Source organism: Planococcus citri, chromosome 5 (assembly GCF_950023065.1).
Source record: "Planococcus citri chromosome 5, ihPlaCitr1.1, whole genome shotgun sequence".
Classification (NCBI taxonomy): Eukaryota; Metazoa; Arthropoda; class Insecta; order Hemiptera; family Pseudococcidae; genus Planococcus; species Planococcus citri.
In genome coordinates this window covers 16,438,204-16,451,098 of record NC_088681.1, presented here as the reverse complement: position 1 = coordinate 16,451,098, position 12,895 = coordinate 16,438,204, and the positions used below count along the sequence as shown (strand labels likewise).

General features: G+C 32.4%; 1 protein-coding gene across 1 annotated transcript in view; it reads right to left on the bottom strand.

The window, feature by feature from the left end:
• The window catches only part of LOC135849034 (ATP-binding cassette sub-family G member 1), a 94,833-nt gene that overhangs the window by 2,978 nt on the left and 78,960 nt on the right, over positions 1-12,895 (bottom strand). The window contains exons 4-10 of the mRNA XM_065369171.1: positions 8,013-8,158; positions 7,585-7,823; positions 2,843-2,947; positions 2,556-2,701; positions 2,045-2,213; positions 1,794-1,894; positions 1,522-1,677 (exon numbers count right to left, since the gene is read on the bottom strand). Coding sequence (XP_065225243.1) covers positions 1,522-1,677; positions 1,794-1,894; positions 2,045-2,213; positions 2,556-2,701; positions 2,843-2,947; positions 7,585-7,823; positions 8,013-8,158 — 1,062 coding nt within the window. The remainder of the gene's footprint in view (positions 1-1,521; positions 1,678-1,793; positions 1,895-2,044; positions 2,214-2,555; positions 2,702-2,842; positions 2,948-7,584; positions 7,824-8,012; positions 8,159-12,895) is intronic.

Sequence of the window (12,895 nt, the reverse complement as noted above, 5' to 3'; positions counted from 1 at the left end):
TTCCTTCCACCCATAAAAATACAATTTTTTGTTGTTCGAAATTTCTGAGTTAATGTTGTGAATTGGTTTACAAACCACAGAACCGGTTTCAAAAACCATATGCAAAAAATAAAAGTTTAGAATGAGTATTTAGTATAGTCCCTGATCCTCCGTGTCCTTGACTTGATTTTCAGATCACAATTCTTGAACAAATGTTGGCAACTGGTTGGGAACCACTGAACTGGTTTCAACCATAAATACCTAATTCCGTAAGAACCAGTTTTGAATGGAAAAAAATATATAAAATGGATAAGGCATCAATAGAATTCATTTCAATTTTTCTTTGTTCAACATTTTATGAAAAAATGTTGAAAATTGGTTTGCCAACCACTGAACTGGTTCCAAAAATTCACAAGAGGAAAAAAATGAAAGTTTGGATTCAACATTTAATGCTTTCTGTGTTCCAAGTATTTCGAATAGATTTTCAGATTCCAATTTTCAAGGAAATTTTGGCAACCAGTTAGCAACCAGTGAACTAGTTTCAACGGTAAATAATAAATAAGAACCGGTTGTATAAGGGATAGAAAACGAATACAAAATGGATAACCAGTAAACACAAATTTCCGGTTCTATTCGAACCAGAATTTTAATTATTTGTTTGCTTTTCTCAGGGACCACTGAAAGTGAAAACCGGTTCACAAACCAGTACATCAATTTCAAAAATTCACACGAAAGACTACATTTTTAAATTTTATTCTGAATAAACATCGTGCCCTGTTTCGACTTTATTTTCATGATTTTTACTCATATTTTATAAGGAAATTGGGCTACTGTTTGGAAACCCTTGAAACCGGTTTCATGAAAAGTGATCCAATACCATACATAGAACAATATGAATATGCATTAGAAAATGTTTTCCTCGTGAATATTGTTGCAGATCAATCAGTCTTCAGAAAAATATTGGTGACATTTACAACCGGTTTGCAAACCACTGAACGAGTTTCAGAATGATACATACAAATAAAAATGATCAGTTTTTATGGAACATGGGAGTAGTCCAATATTATGGTTTTGACTTTTTCTGCGAATTATCTATTTAATTTGGGAACCATTGAACTGGTTTCGAATGCTTCAAACAAGCAGTAGGTATTCAGAATTTTAAAAAATCCTAAATATTTTGAATTCTTTTTAAAGACATTTTACAACAGTCAAAAAAAATCCAGAATATTATTTTTTATGCATTTTTTGAAGGGGGAGGGGGGATAACGATGAAAAATTGCTTGTTGTGTAATTTTATAATAGATTTTTTTAAAACTTTGAAAATTTTTGAATTTAAGTATAAATTGAAAATAAATAAGTACCTATTCCAAGTTGAAAGGCAAATCCCTCAAGAATAATTTTCATACTTTAAAGATTTAAAAAAAAATTAGAATGAAGATTTTTGGAACTTGATTTGATTTTGAATTCACACGTTGTGATTTTGAGATAAAATTACAAATAAGACTTGAATTCTACATCATGATGAGCAAATTTCATACTTACATTTACTGGTAAAGTGGCCCCTAATAAAAAACCAGTACTTTGGGCGGTTAACGAGGTAACGATTAGAATAATAGCAAAATACGCCAACCGGAATAATTCCATTGGTTGACCAGTCAAAAAATATGCTGGTAGCAGATAAGTCGTGCTGCATGCAACCTGCAATACAATTTTTATTTAATAAAATTTTAGTCATTAATCGTAGTAAGTATATTTAGAACAGTTTTGAAAAAAATCTTAATTCTTAGTATATTGATGAGGAAGAAATTAATTACCTGTAATGGGATTTCTATAAGTAGAGTAGATACTAAATAAGGTAACAGTGAGTACCATCTGTTGAAATGCTCTCTTTTCAACATTTCAAATTCCAAAGGAACTGAAACATATAAGTTTACGAGTTAAAAATACCCTACGTAATCATGTGAGTGTTGCAGGTTGGTAATAAAAATATGCGAGTAGTTGAAGTAGGTAAAATAAAATTAGTAGGTACTGAATTATCTATAAAAGAAAAATTGAAATATCTTACAAGATAATATGACTGCCATTTGTCCTGTATAAATTAAGAATAAATTTGATCCGTATAAGAAAATTCCGTTGGCTAATGCTCTGCTGGCGTTATTACCAACTCCTTCGTATAAATAACCGAAAATCACCGCGATGAACAGGTGGGCAAGTATTCTAATTAGGTAGAACAACTGAAAAAAAAAAAACAGTGAAAATGAATAAAAATTTTCAATTTTTAAAATGAAAAATATTCATATTTTTTAAAAGGCACCTATTGAACAATATGAAATAATCTTTCACTTATTTTAGTTTTCTAATTTTTTTTTGGAATTTTTTAGTTTTAAAATTACCTGAACTTTTAACTTTTCAAAAAAAAATTTCAGCATTAGATACAAAAATACCTAGGTACTTTAATTTTTTTTCTTGGAAATTACATCAAAATCATTCTTTTTATTAGACGAGTAAAATAATCATGTTTTAATTTTTTTTTTAAATAAAAATATAATTTTTAGAACCATGTTTACAATACTCACCTTATTTCTACGTATACTGGTGATATTTCTACTGAATAAATAAAATGCTTGTAACACAAACGGCGGACTTTTGGGCAGGCTTTTGGTATACTCTACGATTTCGTCGCTCGACAAAGCCGGATTTTGTTTTCGATATTTGTAACCCGCTGAAACATCATAACAATATGTAATTCGCAACATACTAGTAGGATTAAGTAAATAATTTTCACTTTCAATTAAATTTTAAATTCGCCAAAAAATGTACCGCTATTTCTACGTATTTTACTTTCAATTTCAATTCAACTTACGTTGTCCTATAATAGCCGACGTAAACGTGTTTCTTCCTAAACACGATGCAGCCGCCGTTAATTTATCTTTATCCGCTTCGTATTCGCCGATAGCTACTTCTATTACTGTAATTTGTACATAATATTACATTCATATTATAATCTCCTAGGCTATGGCAAATTTAGTTTATACCACACGTTATGAAATAAATTCAAAAAGCGCGGTGGAATAATACTTATCGCATTGTGTAGGTAAGGTACAGTAGTACCAGCCATTCGCACTTACGCCGGCTTATCGTTATATTTATTTACAAATTTATTTACATACATCATTGGATGTTTAAATATGTACATTTTGAAAAATTTTTGAAGACCCACACACCCTGTAGATTTTTTGAAGCGATACTATATTCATCGTGTTAGTTCGCAAGGTCGCATGTACATGAGTGCAGAGACATAATGGACGACGAAAAATCAAAAAATTTGAGCATTAAGGGTGAGTAGTTTCCTCCCCCAACAAAAAAAATCATTTTCGAGTCGAAGAAATTGAGTAAAATAAAATTATAAAATATCGAGAAGTTTTCCAACACACCTCAGTAAAATGAGGTTTACTTTTGTGTAAAATAGACATAAGCTAAATATCACCAAAACGTTGTACTTTTTCGATAAGGAGGTCTTGGGAAAAAAATCGCAGGCGAACTACTACGAATTTTTCAAGAATATTTACAACATTTTAAAAATAATTTTCACAAAATTTCGAACAATTTTCATATTTGAGTGAAAATTTCTTGATGTTTTCTTTCTGATAGTTTATCATAAATTGAAAAAATTGGAAGTTTTTCATATTGAGAGAGGGAAAATATGAGATTTAACATCATTTTTTCTCAAATCTCCATCTCTTGGTCGGAAATGTAACTTCACTACGTCTCTGCACAAAAGATCCATGCGACACGACGGAAAGCACCGCCATTTCTCAGCACAGGATATTAATTAGTAAAACAGGCAATTTACAAAAGTATCTGCTTTATTTACAGACGACAATTTGCTGTAATTGTCGCAAAAATTTGCAGTACGACATTTGACATAATAAAAAGTCTTTATCAGTGTACAATCAGCTGGGCGAAGGTGATCATAAGAATAGCACCAGTATTTTGACACTCAATTTTTTTTGAGAGGTGTTCTTGAAAAAATCATGAATCAAAAATGAAATAATTATAATTTTGCAGGAATTTTTAAAACTCTTTCCTCCAAAAAGTAGGTACGATAAGAAACAAAAAACAATAAAATCTACACTGATCAATTTTCTGAGGAAAATCGAGTTCAAATTCTCTTTGTAGTTTGGATATCTCTTAGACGAGTTTGAGATTTCGTAGATCGACTCAGAAATCTTCACACTTCTGATCAAAAAATCTTCCACCGATAAAGACTTTGAAATCATACTAAAGCAAATTACAAATTAGAGAAGTCCTTTGAAATATTTTTAGAAATTTTTTCAAAACTGATGGAGATTTTTGACTTTTGACTCTTTATTTGATAGTAAAAAATTTATATTTGGGCAAACTTTCGTAGAAATTACCACAGCATGAAATATGAATTATCTAAAATTTTTATCGGGACTATCAGTATTTAATTCTCAGTCTGACACCTTCCCTCACCCCCTCCCTGTGACACAACGTTTATTAAAATTACCGATTTTTCATGTTTGTTTTTGATATTTTAAAAATAATTCAGACTCTTCTCTTTTTAAGAGGCACTAAAAATGTTCCCTTTCAGAGTTATTTTAAAATTACAAAAAAATCAATAGTTTACGAGTCAAATGAACGTAAAATTGATTAATTTTGTCTCATGAAACTGTCTGAGGTCATTTTAAAAGTTTGCTTCATTCTCAAGGGTGCTAATAATGTTGCAATTTTATAGCCACAATATTACAATAAGTACGTGTTTTGATTACTCTTGTAAAAGGGGAAACTAAGAACATTGGCTCAAAAGGTCCCATAAATTGAAATTAATCTACATAAATACCATCGAGTTCATTCGATACATATTTTTTAAAAATAGTTTTGGAGATTCAAAAAAAAACAGGAAATGGTGAGTACCTATATTTTGGACACCCTTCAGAAAAAAATAGTGAAAACTTGTCCTTGATGATTAGGTTTATAAAATCTGTTAAAAATAATTTTTCCTCTCAATTCTTCAAAAAATGAAAAAAAAAAAAAACAAGAAAAAGGACAATTTTATTATTATTAGGTAACCCCTTAAATTAGATTAGAACTGAAAATTTAACACTCTGATGATCTTGATTGGTGAAAAAATCCACAATATGGCCATTTCCATGCAACCAAAGTCAAAAAAAAATTTATATATTTTTTAAACTCAAACTAAAAGCATGAAAAACTGATATTTCTTCATCCCCCCCCCCACCAAAAAGAGGACGAAAGTCAAAATTCGCGCTAATAATATCATTAGGCAAAAAAAACTTCATTAAATACCATTTTGAGATGAAAATTTGCAAAAAATGTTTACCAGATTTTTTAATAATTTTTTGAACACGCATGACGTTTGTCATGAGGGTGGATCGAGAAAAAATGTAGACGAATTTTGACCAAATTTAGCAGAGACCTTCATTTTGAGTTGAAAGTTATAGACAAAAAATTTGAACCCCCAAGGTGTCTTTGGAAGAAAGATATGAGGTCTCAAAAAAACAGGTATTTTCAAAAAAATTGTGTTTTTTTCACTTCTGTCACTACCCAGCCTGAGTATTCCTGAATTTGGTTAAAATCCACCAATTTTTCTTTTTTTTTTGGGGGGGGGGAGGGGGAGAAAGCGATCCACCCTATTGGTCACATTTCAATTTTTTGAGACAAGACAAGACTTTTGCGACTCCCTGATTCAATTTTCAAAAAAAAAAAAAAAAAAAAAATAGCGAAGAAGAACCATATCTGGCTTTTAGTCTTGGCCGATTTTTTCTGAAAAAAATTTGATGTCTTCCTCCGGAGGCATTTATTTCCAAACTCTCCTCCCTCGTTTCGATAGAACGACTTGACGCATTTTTTTTCAATTTCACAAGATATAGGGGGTCTTACTTTTAGCTTCCAGTAGGTTCATAAATTGGAAAAGTAAACCAAAACTTGAACTCTGAAAACCCAGCATACCACAAGTCACAAGGATTTTTCAGTTTTTCCGAAATTTTGGGGCTCACTGTAGGGCTAAGGATGCTTGTACCAGAAAAATAATCTAAAATTCGAAATCAGCACTATCTTAAACATAACAAACGATATGTCACATGACTTTTCGATTTTTTTTCAAATTTTGACCAAAGTGGGGGGGGGGTGTGTTGAGGCATCACCTCTTCAAGTCACCAAGATTCCAGAACAAAATACATTCGGATTAGCTCAATGTGAAATAATATCTATAAGCACACGTTTAATTTTTTTAGAACTTTCAAATGGTGGCCCTGAATTTGGACTTCTCATTTAAAAATTGAACTTTCGCAAAAAAATTGAACTTCGAACTCTCAAAATTTCTTGAAAATTATTTTGAATCTCTTTCATCCAAAGTTTGGGTAACTTACTGGTTGAAAAAATTCGAGTTGTAAAATATGTACAAAAAACATCGACCCCCCTTCCTTCTAAATCCTATCCCTTCCTCTCGACAGTCAGAAGGTGAAATGGGCGAACCCTGGGACCAGAAATGGTTCGTCAATTCGTCTTTTATCAGGGTGCAAAAAAATAATTCCTCATGGATATTATCCAAAAACCTTACCCCCGCTAGCTCAGTATTTCCCACGACGCTCTCGTGGGAAACGCGACACAGTTCTTCGGAGGTTATTACATCAGGGAATTGGGAGAACTAGGAAGTTCAAAATGAAGAAATCTGCCCAAGAGTTGAAAAGAAGGCTCCAATGGACCCTCGAAATTGAAATTTAATTTTTCTGAAATCGATTAAAAGAACGGAAGAGTAAAATTTTAAAAATGGGAAAACCTCAATTTCTTTAATTTTCAAAAATTACCAAAATTTTTCATTTCTTTTTTTCTAAAAATTTTAAGGACTCATAATACTGGTCCTGAAGCCTTCATCACAGAATATTCTGCAAATCTTGGAAAAATTTCATCAATCTTCTTACCAGTTCAATAATAACAACTTTGAAGCAATCTGTTTCAGGTACCGGGAACGATGGCATTACATTTTCCACGAGACCATCGTGAGAAATACCGAGCTCTCGCGCTCCTGGCTCTTCTTACAAGAATCACCAGCTTCCAATCGAGCTGAATAAAATCGTGCATCATTTCCACATAAAATTCAACTCATCTCCACAATCTTGTAAAAAAATTTCAAAAATTCTCAAAGGATCATTCTCCAACAAGCAACATAAAAACTCTCCTACACATTCTCAGGTAATATTCCGGCGTTCGTGCTAAATAACCAATACGACAATCGACGCGACGCGTATATACACTTTGAAAATATACTCCATTTTGTATTGTACGTCGATGCAATCACGAAATTAATGTATATAGAAAGGTAAAAGCGAGAAATATTCGTCAAATATACGCACGTATTTACACAGCTATAACATTATTTCTGGCTTTTTCCTCGCTCTCATCAGTCTCGATCAGCCAACGTCAAGAGAGTTGGAGCTTTGAGGAAACCTTATTTATATAAGCCAATTGCATACACAAATGAAGTACATATATTACATACGCTTTTACGTCTTACCCTACGCGCAGCTATGCTTTTTTTTTTGGTTATAACAAAGTACATACGAAAATCGGCCGGATTATGATAAGGTGGGCAGTTGAGATCAAACTGAGAAAAATAAGGTACTAGAGCGTTCACTGGTCCTTGGTATATGCATCGGCCGGCGGCTACCGCGTACAAGTGGTCGAATTTCTCGAAAACCAGTGCACTGGGTTGATGTATCGTGCAGACTACTGTTCTACCTTGGGCTGCTAGGTTTTTCAGCAGTTGGACGCACTGTGAGCATGATAGACTGTCTAGGCCACTGTAAAAATGAAAAATAAAGTGAAAATAGAGACGTTTTACGAATTTAATGGGGTTATTGGGCATGAACAAGGGCTTTAGAAACAGAAACCAATTTACGAATCAGATTATTCAGATTTCGAAAGAATTAAATGGTTATAGTTCAATTAATAAAATACAAAAAAATGAGTCCAGACTGTCATCAACTTACGTAGTAGGTTCGTCGAGAAATATAATAGGAGGATTGGTGATTAATTCCAGTGCTATAGATAATCGTTTCTGTTGCCCTCCTGATAATCTTTTGGTAACTGTATTGCAATGTTTTGCTAATCCCAACATATCCAGTAACTCTTGTACCTGTCAACAAAAAAAAATAAATAAATAAAATAGGTACAAAATTTCTTAAAAAGCTTCCTGTTGTTGCACTTTTTTGAAAATATTTTAAAATACAAAAATACGAGTACATTCGAAGGCTGACGAGATTCCAGATTTAATTAAATTTAAGCTATTTAAAATTTTCGAATCGATCGAAAAAATACACTAAATTAAAATTTGTTTTAAATATTATCTAGATTATGTTGTCCATGTCGATGATATCTTCACACATGACAAGCGACGATACAGAGACGTAGAAATTATACGTTTCAAAAAATCGTGTCCTTGTAATGAGTAAGAAGAAGGCAGATCAAACACAGCAGCTAGAGGGGAAATGAGATTTACACTTTACAGTTTTAAAAATCAATTAGACCACAAATAATTAATTTGGAAATTGAATCGAATACGTCTCAAATTAAATGAAAAAAATGTTCGATATGCGCAGTAGGCCTATAACTAATCGTTCTCCAGAGGGACCGACTAGATTAGATTTTTTCCGCAATAAAATTAAACCAAATGGCACTAATTTCAAATACATATTTTTTTTCTCACTATAGGTAATACATAGAAAAACTAGATTTAAAAAAAATTGATAAGATCGATTAATTTTCAAACGTGATGATAATATTGCGAAGAGTTGTGAGCGTTTTGTAAAAACAGGTAAGCATATTTTTTATGCGATTAGATTATAGATATAACAAAACAACTGAATATCATTAAATTAATACAATAAATTTTATCACATAATTGAATATAAAATGACAAAAAAATTGTTACATTGAAAAAAAAAATGACGCAAATAACAATAAGAAAACTTGTATCACAAAATTAATATTTTTTTGAATCTAAAATTTTCCCCCAGTTTCACGATAAAAAAAACAGAAATTTCAAGTAAAAATTCAAAAGACAAAACAATATTTAGAAAATCAAAAAAAGTAATAGGGTAACTAGAAAAATTATTTTAAAAAAGTATATCATCAATCAATAAGAAAAAAAAAATTTAAAAAATAGTTTGGTATGAATTTTCTCATCCAATGGAATATAAATGGTGTTTATAGCCACTCTGGTGAACTCAAGACCCTCATAAGCAAATTTAACCCTGAAATTATTGCCTTACAAGAGACACATCTCCGCAATCATCACTCTTTTAACCTCCGAAATTACAGCTCTTATCGTTTCAACTTTCAAGGAGGAAATAAAGCTTGCGGAGGCACAGCAATTTTTGTAAAAAAAAACTACCTCATCATCTTCCTTAAATATTTCTATAGGCAATATCCAAGCAAATGCAATAACCATTGAGGCTCCAAATTTCTATAAGTCAAAAATATCTGTCTGTAATGTTTACATCCCTCCTCACCAGGACATAACAGAATATGAATTAGATCAACTTTTTGCCCAAATACCAAAACCTTATATTGTTGTAGGGGATTTTAATGCCCACTCCAAAACTTGGGGATCAAGTATCACAAATAATAGAGGTAATGTAATTGACAAATTTCTCCTGAAAAATGATACTTTCCTTCTGAATGAGTCAAAACACACTCACTTTAACATTTCTATATAATGGTACCTATTCAAACATTGATTTAGCTTTTTGTTCCCCAAACATTTCCCATCTTTTGAACTGGAACCCCCATGATGACCTTTATTATAGTGACCACTTTCCAATTAGCATCAACATCCCTCTTCAAACTCAGAAACCCACACATGAAAAATGTCCCAAGTGGATTCTTAACAAGGTAAACTGGTCACATTTCAACAAAAAAGTTCTCCCAATTGACTTTACACCAGATGATCTGGACACTATAGTTTCATATTTCACAACTTCTATTATCCAAGCAGCTGAAGAAACCATTCCAAAAACTTCTACCAAAGTTCCCAAAAAATCTGTCCCATGGTGGTGTCATGAACTAAAAACTGCAACCAAGATAGAAAAAGATCATTAAAAAAGTACCAAAAAAATCACACTCTTGACAACCTCATTGATTTCAAGAAAAAAAGAGCTATTGCTCGCCAAATCAACTTATCTAAGCAAAGAGAAAGTTGGAATAATTTCATGTTGAGCATCACCCAAAGCACATCTACAAAAGAAATGTGGAAAAAAGTTAAAATCCTTAAAGGCAGTTATATACCTACTGAAATACCCTACTTAGTAGATGACAACACTGAAATAAACTCAATAGATGACATTGCAAACACCTTAGCTAGATCCTTTGCAAAAGCTTCTGCAACTGCCTCTTATAGCTCTGCTTTCCAAACACTAAAAACACAAATAGAATCCACCCCCTTAGACTTTTCATCTCAAAATTTAAAACCATACAACTCTCTTTTCTCTCTTGAAGAGCTAAATCATTGTCTAAACTACAACATTAAAGATTCATCCCCTGGACCTGATGAAATACACCCTCACATGTTAAAGTACCTTTCAGACACTGGAAAAGAAGATTTACTTCAGTTATATAACAAAATTTGGACTTCGGATTCCTTCCCAAAATTATGGAAAACTGCAACAATCATTCCAATATTAAAACCAGATAAAAGCCCAAATCTGGCATCTAGTTATCGCCCCATCTCCTTAACTTCAGTCCCTTGCAAAATACTTGAAAAAATGGTTATTAAACGTCTTAATTGGTATATTAATTCCTCAAACTCTCTTAGCATTTATCAAAGTGGTTTCAGAAAGAAAAGATCTACCCAAGACCACCTCTTTAGTCTCCAAAAAGAAATTAGTTCTGCCTTCCAGAATAAAGAAAGTGTTCTTCCAGTCTTTTTTGATCTTGAAAAGGCATTTGATAAAGCCTGGCGTTATAAAATTCTCCACAAATTACATTCCATTGGAATTAGAGGACATTTGGCTTACTTTATTCAGAATTTCTTAACAAACCGTACTTTTAGAGTGAGAGTTGACAATACATACTCAGAGTTTTTTGAAATTGAAAATGGAGTCCCCCAAGGTTCAGTTCTTAGCACAGTCTTATTTATACTTTTGATTGATGACATTTCCAATGTTGTTTCTAGACCCATTTCTCTGAGAATCTTTGCTGATGATATAAACATTTCCTTTCGTTCAAATAATATTCAACTAGCTCTTCAAGTAATCCAAGAAACCCTTGAAAAAATTGAACCATGGGCAGATTCAAATGGTCTAACCTTCTCTGAGTCAAAAACCCACTGTATACTTTTCACCAAAAAAAATAAGATTCCTCCAGATCTCATCCTCAACTTCAAAGGACACTCTTTAGAATTCAAAACCACAACTAAATTTCTTGGCTTAACTTTTGATAGAAAACTAAATTAGACTCCTCATTTTCTAAAAGTAAAATCAGATATCATGAAACGCCTAAATCTGTTGAAAATAATCAAAAACACCAAGTATAAACCATCTCGCAAACTCCTACTTCACTTGTATAAATCTCTAATTCGCAGTAAAATTGAGTATGGAAGCCCATGTTTTGCAAATATCTCAAATAAAACTTCAAATATCCTAAAAACAATTCAAAATTCAGCCCTAAGGATCTGTCTAGGAGCCCTCTATTCCTCTCCAATAGATAGCCTATATTGTGAAGCAGCAGAATTACCCCCAGATTTCAGAAGAACTCTCATAACAAACAAATTCATCTCAAATGCATCCACCAACCCTTCCCATCCACTCCAAAACTCAATTAACCCACCCAACCCCCAACATTTTGATCATATAGAAGGACCCATTTCTAATTTCATCACAATGTTGAATGATCTTCAAATCAATCCCAAAACTCTCATCCAAAAACCAATATTATACCCCCCTTGGCTTCTAAAACCTCCTCAAGTCAACCTACAGCTTATTAACTACCCAAAAAATAGCCACTCTCCATTAGTAATAAAACAGAACTATCTTGAACTTTTATCAGAATACAAAAAATTCAATCTTTGCTTTACAGATGGATCAAAAATACCAACACTTCACACAGGATATGCATACTCAATAAATGATAGAATTTCAAATTTTAAAATCCATAACTGCAGTTATGGAATCTAAAGGAATCTTAGGAAATGAAATTGTAGATATTAATGCAAAATCTGCCACCATCCTTTCTCCCCTTATATTTATCACAGCTGACGACCTCAAATCTATCTTCACCCAAAGCACAATTAAGAAATGGCAAAACTTTTGGTCCCTCCAAACCACAAACAAGCTCTTTCAACATAAAAAATTAGTCCATCCTTGGAAAAACCTCTCCCACTTAAACAGACTTGAAGAAATCATTATAACCAGACTGAGAATTGGCCACACAAAAATCACACATAATCACCTCTATGAAAAGGCCCCAAAACCCACATGTCAATTCTGCCTCTCAGAACTCATATCTGTCCAACACTTACTATTTCAATGTCCCTCCTTACATCAGCACAGACTGTCCCTACAAATAGATGAAAGATCCCTATTCATACCAGACGACCCTTCCGAAATTAAAAAATTCTTAGACCTAATTAAAAAACTTGACCTTACCAACTCGATTTAAATCTCATACGACGGGTGTAATAATCAAGTAATTACAAACACCCAAAAAAAAAAAAAATTGATTTTATGCATCTCGAGAATTGTTGAAAAATAATGAAGCAATTAATGAAATAGCATTCCAATTCTTTGAAATACCTATGTACCGAAAAAGCTGCTAAGAAGGCATAATAAACCTTAAAATTTGGTCACTTTGGTTCAAGTATTCAAAATGTTATCAA